Consider the following 12,803-nt stretch of genomic DNA (forward strand, 5'->3'; position numbering starts at 1 on the left):
TCACTGACTCTAAGAACAATCATACATCCTAGTAGTGGTCAGTAGCAGATATTTTAAACAGGAAAAAACACCTAAACCAGGTTTAAGAATCTATTATTGAAGTATGGATAGAGTTGGAAATGAAAATACATGAAAAAGACCTTTACTCTTTCTCTATGAATTCAAGATCAAGCAAGTTCATGAAAGGATGGTTTTTCTGTCAGCCCAGATCTGGGCACAGAATCAAGTCTTTCTGACTATTATAATGCAATCAAAATTCTGAAGATGTGTCATAAGAATGAAAATCGGAATATTACAGCCTGTTCTTGGGCAGAAATACATCCAACTCATTCCACTAGCAGTTGCATTGACCTCAGAAGGTATAATGAGAAGACTGCTATACTTGAACCGTCATTTCTCTGACTTATAATGAATGCCTATGCAAGGATTTTTTCCAGATAAAATAATAAAAACATTCTAAGAAACTACCTGTATTTCCTTTACTAATATTACTAGTTACTACTATTTCAACTCTCTCTACTGTCCCTAATACAAAAATTTTCAAAATCTGAAGTTTTGTGAAAATAAAGTTCTCAAGAACAAAACCTGAAACTCACGTTTTTCATTAGATTTGTTTGTATATAAGCTGTGTTGCTTCTTATTTATTGTTATAAACCAGCAAGCAGTAAAAGAGTCCAGACCTATTTTTTTAATGCACATGTAAGTGAGATTTTTGTAATTTTTTTCATTAACACTGTGATCTGAAAAGACAACTTTTCATTTGTCACTGAGCTTCAAATGGCAGTAACAGGCAAAAAAAGACCAAAGGCCTTACCTTCTTAATCTCTCTGGTCAGCATACAGCGTTCGATTCTTAGGACAGTGGAGATATCAATGTGTTCTCTTGAGATGGAATTAAGCCAAGCTGTAAAACTGTCTAGTGTTGCCAGGAAAAGGACCCAAGTGAACTTCAAGATATTAAATATCCTTTTGATGATGTTGTCTAAGGGAGAGGAGAAGCAAAAGAAAGTTAATGAACTCAAATATCTTTTATTGCATTTCTACTAGGAGTTAGATTAATTTTTCCTTTATTATCCAATAATAATAACAATCCACGCTGCAAGACCTTGACATAATAAGGAATCTCTGAAGGCAGTTGGAAGCCTTTTGCCTATCTAGGCCATTTTCCTGCCTGTATGTCTTATCATTTGGAATCCTTTTTCCACCGTGTAACTCCCTGGTCCTGCAATTGCTACTCATATAAACAGTCCCTAATTTTACAGACACTCTAAACAGAGGTCTGCAAAATGAAACCCAAAGATCTGGACATCTCCTGAGAGCTCTTCAACATCCCCAGCTCCTTTGATCTCAACAGCCACTCAGCCAGCATGTTGAGCTGAACACATCTGAACCTGTCTTTTTACTTGTGCACATTTCTCTTTGCACAGTTTGTCTTTTGTGCTTGAACCTTGCTGAGTTTTAAAGTCTAATCTGCCTAAACAGTCTCTGACTCCCTCCTAGCTTTCCAACTACCTAAACACACCACTCTGTATTTACAGTTTCCAAAGTCTCTCTTTTTTAAAATAGGCTACACTGTTTCATCAGTGATCTCAGATCAACTAGCCCAACTAGGATAAATCATATAAATCATTTATCAAACATGACTCTTGCACCATTTTGCCAAAACAATACACATTCCCATGAGTGGGCCTTATGGGTTTATACCGACAACAGTAGCTTTAGCTTGCTCTACACAGCTGTCCCAAGTTCTTATTTTAGTAGTTCCCTTAGCATTACCAACTGCATTTCTCAGCCCCAAACCAGAACTTTCAGTATATTTTTCTTTTACTCACAAACATGCATACCACACTACAGTTCTTCGCGCGTAGTGTTGCACAAATACTAAAAAAATTCTTTCCAACTAGCCGGTTTCATAGTTAGTTGTCCCTGCTGGGTTGCAAATCCCAGAGAATTTGCTATAAAGATTGATTTCAGAGTAACCAGACTAAGAAATACCAGAAAATTGCCCCTAATCTATATGCAGGGACAAAATGTTTGAAGCAGATACTAAGGAGCCAACCAACCTATGTGCTAAATCATAACGCTTTTAACAACTTCACTTCTTAGCTGTACCACAAGATGGCATGCAAAACTTTGTGGAGTGCACATTAGCTCCTTAGAAAGAATGCAGAATGAAGCTACAATAAAGCAAAAGATTTCCTATGGAGGAACATGCATGTATCTCTGAGTGTGCAGGCAGGGTTGCATTCACATATGTGTAGAGTGAAACTAAGGAAGAAAACTGTTAGTGGTACATTTCCGTGAAGTGGATGCTGAAATGGCAGTATGTACCATTTATCTGAGCGATGCCATGGAACTGGCCTGGTCTGGAGCATTTAGCCCACTTCACTTGGTCATACAATTATTTCATTCATGTTTTGCCCTTTTTTTATTTTTTTCTAGGTCATTTAGAATCAAAGATATTTTATGATTTATCTACTTGTTCACCCATATTTCAACATGAAGATCTTGAAGCTAAAGGAAATCTTTTGTAAATTACTTGTAAGGCTGTTTCTACTTCAAGAACCATTCATTCCCTTCAAATTCCAGGTAATATTATGAATAGGTTAAAAGAAAAGTATCGCTCATACACAAAAATATACAACACATGAATGTTCTCTGTTAACCCACACTTCCTCTCTGTTTTGGGTGACATGGTTTAGTGTGGGGTGTCCCTGCCCACGGCAGGGGGGTTGGAACTAGATGATCTTAAGATCCATTCCAACCCTAACTGTTCTGTGATTTTATGATTCTACAATATATAATTTCTACTACTGACTTCAGGAGAAGCACAGCTTTCACATTAAAATCATGTTTATTATTGACCACCACTGGCATGCCATAGTCTCGTGTTTTGCCAAGCACTTCCAGTCCAATCTGAAAGGTCATTTTTCTCTCTGGGATGGAGGTGATGTGGTATACATTTTTAATGATGCTGTACCTATTCTGGCAGCTTTGCTGTTCTCAAAACTTTTAAAAATAATCTTTTGGGGATCGATTTCATCTAAATATCTTCAAAAAGGGAAACATTTATGTTTTGAAGACTGAAGACTCAAAGGGTCAAATACAGAGAAGGCTTCTCCCTACCTGAGCGTGGGAGACAGTATTTGATCTAAGGTTAATAATGATACTAATTGCCAGCTATTTTTTCCAACCATCTTCATTAACAAATTTTACCTAGGAATGGTCAAAGTATTTCAACAAAAATATAAATCACTCAAACTGACTATTTCCAATATAAATTAATTACAAACCTCATTCTCTTTCCCTAACTCCTGTGTAGCACCAACAATATTTCCCTAGAAATGTGTTTGAGAGATTCACTTCAGTGTTTTAACACAGATAATTGTGCTGTCAGTAAGTAACAAATAAAAAAGCCCCCAGACTCCATCAAAAAAAACCTACAGGAATGCAACTCATTTATTTGAGACCACTGTGCTTGCGAGAAAAAAATTACATTTCCCACATCCTTGTAACATCTTCCACCCTGTGGCTCTCTTAGGGGTACAATTCTAACTGGACCTGTGGGAACCTATTTTAAATAGAGAAGAAAAATAGCTTTTGAAGAAAAAGTCTCCCTCAAGGTAAGCCACGATGAAGGCTTACTTAAAAGGACACTCTGTTTTCTTCTTTTACTCCAGTTAGAAACAAAAAAGCCAAGCACAGATTTATGATCTATTACACTTCTTTGCAGCAAAACTTTTGATATGGGCAAGATCTTGCAAACTGCTGGCATTTCTTCTCTTGTGCAGATCATCCTTACACCTGATTATGAATAAGAATGTATAAGATTTGGAGAATCCAAGCTTTTAGAGATTGTTGCACCATGCTGCATAGGTGAGTACCAGACAAAAGCATAATATTAACCTTGCTAAAACACACTGAGAAAACACAAGGTCTTTGTGCTAATAATAACATTTCAATCACTCAAAAAGAATGGAAATTTTCACACAGGGCTGTATGAAATCAGGACTGGAAGCTAAGATTATGTGTAAGTTGTTATATAAGTAAATTATACATCAAGTAATCAAGTCTGAGCCTGCACATGTATTTATTAAGGTGTGTAGAGAATGAGTACAGTAGCTAATAGTCCAGGAATGGAAGTTCCTATCCTCAAGACTTGTAAATCTGTCAACTAAAAACCCAAAAGTAGTTTGAAAGTCCCCACTACACATTAGAGTGGATTGTATGGCTTTTATACAAGCCTGGGATCACTGCAATGCTGTCTGTCATACGCTGCTCGTGCCACCATTCACAAGTGCATTGTAACAGCAGAGAAACCCTCCTTCTGCCTTCATACCTGGCCCATCAGATTTCTTCTTGACAGGTTCCTCCTCACTATCTTCACAGTCCGCATCAGTACCACCTATTGAAACAGTGACACTGTTGAAGGGTGGGTGTAAATGCCATTCAAGCTAGAAAATGATACAGTTACTAAGCAGTAGTGATGGGTCCATTACCTATCCCTGTAACAGAAAGCATATTTCCATTTCTAAAGGACTCAAGTGAGGGGACAAGGGACAACCCTGTTAGCAAAGGTGTTCATGGATGACCACCGCTCTTGTAATTTGCAGTGGCATTTCTTACTAGATAGGCTGCTGAGCAAAATAATTTGTTGGTGTAAACCCAGGCAATTTCTGTTACACCGTTTCATGTGACCTATATTTACAGGAAGAACTGAGGGACAGACATACGACTCTAACTCCTTCTATCTCGTATCAAGTAACTGCAGCTACAGCTTCAGTGGCAGCAGACACTTTGTCTTGCAAGAACTCTACTTCCACAAATGTCTTCATACAGCTGAAGCTTTCTGCAACATGTTGAGTCTTACTACCTGGCAAAGTTCTGGGCATGTGTCTTGCAACTCCATGGGAAACACATATATGCCCCTCTACTCTTCTCCAGTGTCTCACTAGGAGGGTGGTGAGACAGCGGAACAGGTTGGCCAGAGAAGCTGTGGATGTCCTGTCCCTGGAAGTGTCTAAGGCCAGGTTGAATGGGGCTTTCAGCAACCTGGTCTAGTGGAAAGTGTCCCTGCCCACGGCAGGGGGGCTGGAACTAGATGGTCTTTAAGGTCCCTTTCAACCCAAACCACTATGATTCTGTGATCCTCCTTTATCTCCCCCAATGAACATTGTGTAGAACAGAAGAACATAGCTATGGCTGGCCTTGGCTGGTGCAGGGAGAGACAGCCACTCAAAGATAAACTAATTTTTCCAGTTCCTTGTCAGAACTGAGAACACTTACCCTCTAAATCATAGCTGCCTTTCACTACCAGGAACAACAGGCAGTCTAGTTAACACTATGTTTTTACAATGAAAAAGTCTACCTACCATCCCCAGATCCTTTTTGCCTTCGCTTCTCTTTCCCAAAAGTTTTCTTCTCTTTGCGCCTCTGCCGTAGTGCTGTTTTAGGGTCAGTAATCCAGGCCTGGTAAACAAACTGGAAGGAACAAACTCATTTATTTCAAGGTTCTTCATGTTTTGAGAGTAAGCCATAGAATAAGCCACAAGCAGGACTATATAGCTTGAGTAAACACATTCAGATCTGCAGGGGTAAGGAAATATTTTGAATCCCAACTCAAACACCTCTGCTGCAGATCTGCTGAGTTTTTCATGTGCTATTTTTGCGAGCATAAAACCAAATGTGCAAACACTTGTGGGTGAACCAAGTTTCATTAGAACCCACAAAAAATCATGCTCTGAACTTTGGGAATTAATACCCTGTTGTCTTTATGGGCTACTTCACCTGAATCTCTCCATTTAATCCTGTATTTCTACTTTATAATTTTACAGGCAAGATACAGAGTAATGGAAACATTAAGTGCTGCAATTAAGTAACTAAAGCATCAAAAGATGTAGTGATATCTCAGTACAGGTATTTGTGCTTGTACATCTTTTATACTTAAGGTATTTTTATACTCACCTGCAGATCCCAATGGAACATTTAGATTTGCTATCTATGTACCATACCAAACCTGGCAGTCAGGAATTCCTCACATTTCATCCTCGTTTTGACAATGGCTCCCTTTGTTGCTTCAGATAAGCCAGTTATGAATCCTTCTGCTATTGGTTTCCCAGTTGTAAAATGAAGACAGTAATACTCACCTATATACCCAGAGTATTTTATGAGGCCAAATACTACTCACAGCACTCACTCAGATCAACAGTCTGTTGACCTGTACGACTACATGAAGCATAGAATTGGCCTAAAATATTCATAAATGCTATAACAATGGATGAAAGAAAAAAGTAAAAAAAATAAAAATACCCTAAAGTAACTTTTGAACAGTTCTGCTCAAGCTGTGAAGGATGGTTACAGAAAAAAAGAAGCAACACTCATACCTTTTTTTCCTCTACAACATAAAATGTGAAAAACAGAGACCAAAGTAACTATCTTCTCCACATCTCTTTAGGACAAAAGATGCTCCTTTGCTACTTTTATGGTTTTAATTGAAAAATGGTAATCATCTTCAAAATTGGCACTACATTGTCTTCTATGTCTAAGCAACACAGGCTGGTAACAGAGACAGGGCAGGAAACACAGAGATGCAGGCATGAGCACAAAATAAAGCACAGTAACAAACCAGGTCTATCAATTTGCAAGACAAACATGCAGACAATGACAACACCACACGTATATCTCAGGGAAGCTGGAACAGTCCCTCACAGGACAGAATGATAAAATTTCTCTTTGGTTTATTTCTATATCTTAAATTTGCATAATACAAATTGCTTTGGAATATTAAAAGAACTTTTAAAAAACTGTCAAACTGACTTTAATTTAAAAGAGAGAAATACTTTTCTCTGTTTTGTGAATTCTACACCAATGTAGAAGAAATTAGCTTGGTACTGTTGATAAGAAGATCATCTTCCAAATGTCTCAAGATCTGTACATTTACTTTTATATGTCTACAAGCAGCACATGATAAAATATGTGGCATCAGATGTACTGGTTTCTCTTTGCTTTGTAATAGGTGCTTTCTAATGAAGGCTATCTGGGTGAATGTTAAGTGAAGTGGTTATCTGGGTGACAGTTAAGTGAACTAATACTGTACAACTACTGAAAGTCAGAAACTGTCAACATCTGCTGAAAAATTGTATGCTAGTCACAGGCATAGTGTGAATAAAGAAATTAGAGGTAAGAGGCAGATTTGGAAGAGGGTAGACGATTAGAATGAAGAAAAGGCATTGGATTAATAAATTTAATGTAACTAACTATGCTAAAAAGTGAATATTTTCAGAGGTGGCTGGTGCATACGTATGTATTATTTTTAGATTTTTACCACTGGACAAACTTTAAATGCAACATCTTTTATGCTTTGGAGCTGCTACACTCAATCGGTAACGCTCACTCCTTACAAATATCATGTTACATATATGGAGTGTAAAATGATACACAGTCCTTCAAAGGTAGGAAATGCTAAATGTATTCCAGGAGGACAAGAAAGAAGATGCACAAATCTTTTTTATGAATATAAAGGGCAAAGTAGAGAACTAAAATGGAGTTTGGAGGCGAATGTGTATTTTACAAACCTTTTACCAGCTTTCTGAGATCAATTACCACCGTGTCCCCAAGATACATGCAACTTGATGTGACCATCATGTATAGCAATATCAGAAGAAAACAAGAGTTTGGGTCTGCATTTTCTCTCTGGGACTGTAGTTAAAAAAAGATAGACCTCTTCTCTTGTGGCTTGGCCACTGCAAAAGTGTGAGATGTATTGTATTTACTATTAATAAATCTTTGGCTGTCATTTTTTTTTTTAATCTTTCATATAAGAGGAAAAATGCAGACCAGGACAAAGGTATACACTGCATCAGGAACTATGGGATGGGTCACATACTGAGCATTTGCAAAATCTCAAGTACCTTTGCTGCTTTGATTAAGTACTGAAGAATAGTTTTGGGTAGTTTAATGATAGACTTTGGCAAGGCTAGAATGGCTGAAGCAAATTTCCCAATAGCTCTCTATAAAAAAGGACAAAGCAATAGCAATTAGTAGGAAACAAGAAAATGTTAATAAAAATATATATTAAATGATTGTATCTAGATTATTAAGAATGAATTTACATTTATAGACTCCGATGTGATAAAAGATTCTTTGTGATATTCACAATAAAATTTCAATGAGATGATTCTTAACTGCCTGCATTCTCTAACAAATAAGATCTCCATGTTAACCCCTGAAGTATTGCACACAATTTAGACTAAAAGAAAAATCATCACTTAAAAGTAATTATTTGGTGGGCTCCCTAACAAGCAATTCACTTTGCTAGTACTTTTATTAAGACCATGTACATGGTGATTGAAGGCAAATAAGGTGCAAAGACTGAATGATGAACAAGCTTTCCATAAACAAAACTGCCTTTCTGTTCTATATAACTCTCCTCCTATTTAAAGCTGTTCAACATCATCATGTTGCACATATTGCAGCACTGTCCATTATACAGAATGACTGGCCAGGATTTAGAAATAAAGACCAGATCCTCCATCCTCAGCTTGGTAGTTTCAGGTCCAAGATTTAAAAAATAAGACCAAATGAACAAAAACCCCAAAACCCAGAGTAAATGAAAGAATCCTATTAGCTCCTGACCTCAAGTTTAGAACTCTTCAAAATCTCAGTGCTTGGCACCAGGATCTCTGAACAAAATGTTGGCACCAAGTCTTTTAAAAAATCATCAGAAACACGAATGCAAACTTTCTTCTATACCTTCATGAAAACCAGAAAGAAAAATGACCTAGAAATTCAGGAGCTGTTTTTATGGTCCAAAGTGAGTTAACTGCAAAAAATATTTCATAAAAAATTAGGGTAAGCAGTAGAAAATAAAGCTTACTCATCACATTTTTTTTCATCCAGATTTATTTTTCTTTTTTTAAGGTCAGAAAAAGATATTTCCATTTCATTACCATGCAGGCAGTTCAACAAATGTGATCAGTTGGTAATGTAATATAAGTATATAAACTAAAAGCACAATGTATCAATGGATTACATAAAATATTTCTTGTAATTTAGTAATGTCATCTGAGAATCTCTGTTTGGAAGATATTGTAATAATGAATAGAAGAGCATGGAAGCAATTTTGGGCTCTTGCTTGGGCTGGCCTTTCAGTAATGCATCAGTTCCGCTATGACATGAGCTTGTATCCGGATAGGAATAACTCATCTGCAAAAAGCTACCTGTTTGCTTAAGCTTTTGAAGTTACAGACCTGAAAAGGCTCTGTGGTATATCTGAGAATTATTCATTGAGTAAATCTTTAATCTTAAAGATGATTAAAGCAATCCTATTTGCATGGCCGTTTCACTAACGTCTTTACCCAAGTTCTTAATTTAAGCCAGGCGATTCAACACCTGGTCCTGTCTAACATCAAGACAGTAGGAATATGTAGTAACTCAGGAAACTTCAGCTGTCTTTTTAACATCACAATATCCTCTTACTTCAACACAGTCTGTCACTTAAAAAGCAAACATAATAATTAACACTATCCTGAAAAAAGAAAGGAGAGAAAGTGATGTGGTCTAAGTTTATTATTTTAAACATTAAGCATTTTTTTAAACCAAGGATATATTTTTCTGGTCCGCTGGGATCAATAATAAAATTATGTTTTTTTTTAAAGGATGTATCCTTTTCCATGAAAAATTGCTAATTTTGGGGATCTTTTCCTCATGGAAAGATAAGATCTACTCAAAACCAGAAAACCACTGAAGCATCGTACAGCACTGCCAGAGGCAAGTCAGCTTCCTCACTTGTCTTTATTGAAACACAGAAAAAAGAAAGCTCAGATACTTCACTTTTGGTTTTGTATTTTTGGTTTGCTCAGGCACAAGCGAATGAAGATACGATTTCACTATAGTTCCTGCAGGAATCTGGCCATGCTTAAAACAGGCAAACTTGCATTTTAAATTGGCAAGAAATTTCATTTCCAATACTTTTCAGGTCTACTTTAGATGTACTGGCTGCTTTAATGTATGTGCCAATGTCACAAGAAGCCTACATTTTTTTCCAGATGTCAACTAGAAAGCAAATTACCATAAAGTACCTGAAATGCAGATTTTTTTCGAGGCTCTTCCTCTTCTTTTTTCTCCTCTTCCTCTTCCTCTTCACTGTCCGTCTCAAACAAATAATAATTTCCACTTCTGACCACTAAGTGAAACAAAATATTTGCTTATTTTCTTGAAAAGTTCTATTCTCACCTGCCCAAAGAACTATGAGCAGCCAGTCAGTCATTTAAAAATTCATAATGAGGAGAGGTGAAAAGAGAGAAGAAAGAGGTGAAAAGGTGTCAGACAATTTATTTGATGTTAGTCTGTGATATTTTGGGCATGATGAGAAGTATACAAGAACTAAAGAAAACATCACCAGAAGAAGAAAACATAAGGAAAAAACTTGAAGTGTATGTACCAAGTTACTAGGTTACATTTTTTAGAAAAAAAAATGGCAGTTCAGTCTAAACTAATTTGGAACTGATAGTTATATGAGGGGGTACAAAAAGCCCAGCAGGTAGGTAACTGAATTTACACGAACAGTACCACTGGACAAAAAATACAGAACTTCTCTTTAAAATGCTGAGGCATCCTTTAAACTATGGAACAGGATGGTATTAGTTAATGCTACCTTCAAACAGTTAAGCTTTGATGAGGTAATGGAAAACCTTGGTTTGTTTAAAACAAATCACTTGGATTCTGTTACTGTGATCACAAATGAGTTTCAATTTTTTGCCCATGGATTCAGAAAGGTTCTGAAACCTTCATACAGTAAAATGCACAGTGAATAAGCTAGGCCTTATATCCTTGAACAGAAGCAATGTTTTTATTTCTCAGATGGCAACAGGCCTACATGAATGAACAAGGTAAAGAAAAGAAATGAAAAATGAGGTAATGAGCACGAGAAAAATCAAAATCACAGCATTACATTCAGCAGTAAAACTGGTAAATAATTTCCACATTTAAGCTGAAATATTTAAAGGAGTTACTTAGATGAAATGTCACACAATCTGACTATATGGAGCAACATATATTTATATTAAAAATTATATTTAACCCTCATTATAGGTTTCTGGAAAAGTAACAATTGCTTTAATTCAATCATACCTTGAATTCTACACAGGTCGCCTGTGCACAGACGACCACACGTAACTACCATAGAAACCTCAGCGTAAGCACACTGTGAAATTTGCCAGAACTATTGGGTCATAACTTCATCATCTAAAAGTCCTTCACAGAGGGAATTTTGTGCCTCATGTGTCTAGTTATGACTTTTAACATCAATGAACTCCCTACAGATGGACAGAGAGACAGACCACTTCAGCAGTTTTAATTGCTAAATGAGATGAAAACAAAGTTTGGAGATTTCTTGGATCAAGCAAATTTATTTGTTGCACTGCCTTCTAAGAACACCCATTTAAAATGCATTAAAGAAATAAATGTATCTTGAGACCCAGTAATCTACTGTCCTCTTTCGTAAAAGAGTATCTTGTAACCAGCAACAAGAATTGTCCACCTAGAAGATCAGCAGGATAAGGTCTGACATCTAGGGGAAACTTCTACTGCAGTGCAGTTTCTTAAAGCCTCAGAGTAGTATCTGGTCATACTTGGAACAGCTGAGCTGGCAGAAAACAAACCTACAGTGATCTCCCTCCAGAACTTTTCAAGTGTATCTGAGGGGACACTGTAATTTAGCAGTTATATCTCTTTTACAACTGAAGAGGAAGGTATGATTGAATAGCAATAATGCATTCTTGCACACATCAGAATGGAGTAAGAAGTGTGTTAGTCACCTACAAGGATTACTAAAGAGACCAGATTTTACTAGTAAGATAATTCATGGCCAGACTGGCCTTGAAGACCCCTTTTCTACTGCAAAAATAGGAGTCTCTCCTGCTAAGAAAAGGCACTTGCAGTCTTTCCTTGCGGGATGAGCTGGAGGAGGCAAAAAGGAAGCCATGCAGGAGAAGTTGGCATAATATCATCTGCTTGTGCCCAGAGGAAAAGAGCTCCCCAGAACAGGTACAAGCACCACCTTTTCCATTACATCAGATGCAACTCTGCATCCAAGGAGAAGCTGAGGACCTCGAAGCATGTGGCCCCAACTCCTGCTATCTTTGTGTCGCTCTGCAAGTAATCCACAAGCACAAGAGGAGCCATACCTCCCTACAAAGGAGACTGTGACTGAGTGTCAATGAAGAAACCCTCAATGCTGTTTCCTATCTGTTCTACTCAGACCCAAATTTATAACTATATTTAAATTCCCATGATATACAAAATTATGTTTCTTTCTGTATAATAAAATTATAACAAGTGGCAGAAAAATAGCAATAAAAAGATAAACATTAGAATTGGGATAAAAGCTCAAGCTTGAGCAACTTCAATACATACATATATACAGTCACAGGCACAAACCAATTTACTGAGAAAAACAGCCAAGTGTAGCAGAATGCTGCATATACAGCACAGCGTTTCAAAAAGGATAGATGGGGAATATCAGTCTATTTCTGGTTTGTGTGCCTGTGAACACCTACTGTCATTGCCGTGTTTCAGAGAGTGCGGACACAAATCACATGGCAGGCAACCACTGTTTGCAGTATTAGGGTCTGTGATGTTTCCCACAAGGTTTTGCATTATTGCATTAAATAATTTCAAGAATGCTCACTGTTTTAATGCCAAAATGCAAGTTGTCACCTAAGAACATTGAATAATGAGGGGGAAATAAGTAAAAGCCAAAGTCAATATCTCTTCTTGAGCAGTTCTTCTTACTACAAAACCAGT

At 37.1% G+C, this 12,803-nt stretch overlaps 1 protein-coding gene across 1 annotated transcript in view; it reads right to left on the reverse strand.

Annotated features, from left to right (window-relative positions):
• PIEZO2 (piezo type mechanosensitive ion channel component 2) overlaps positions 1-12,803 on the reverse strand; it is a 295,675-nt gene that overhangs the window by 31,820 nt on the left and 251,052 nt on the right. Inside the window, exons 34-38 of the mRNA XM_061448817.1 lie at positions 10,079-10,182; positions 7,910-8,008; positions 5,372-5,480; positions 4,339-4,404; positions 815-981 (exon numbers count right to left, since the gene is read on the reverse strand). Coding sequence (XP_061304801.1) covers positions 815-981; positions 4,339-4,404; positions 5,372-5,480; positions 7,910-8,008; positions 10,079-10,182 — 545 coding nt within the window. The remainder of the gene's footprint in view (positions 1-814; positions 982-4,338; positions 4,405-5,371; positions 5,481-7,909; positions 8,009-10,078; positions 10,183-12,803) is intronic.

Source organism: Pezoporus flaviventris, unplaced genomic scaffold, assembly GCF_033815535.1.
Source record: "Pezoporus flaviventris isolate CSIRO_AGI_PZ_B2104156 unplaced genomic scaffold, CSIRO_AGI_Pfla_v1 ptg000007l, whole genome shotgun sequence".
NCBI classification, from domain to species: Eukaryota; Metazoa; Chordata; class Aves; order Psittaciformes; family Psittacidae; genus Pezoporus; species Pezoporus flaviventris.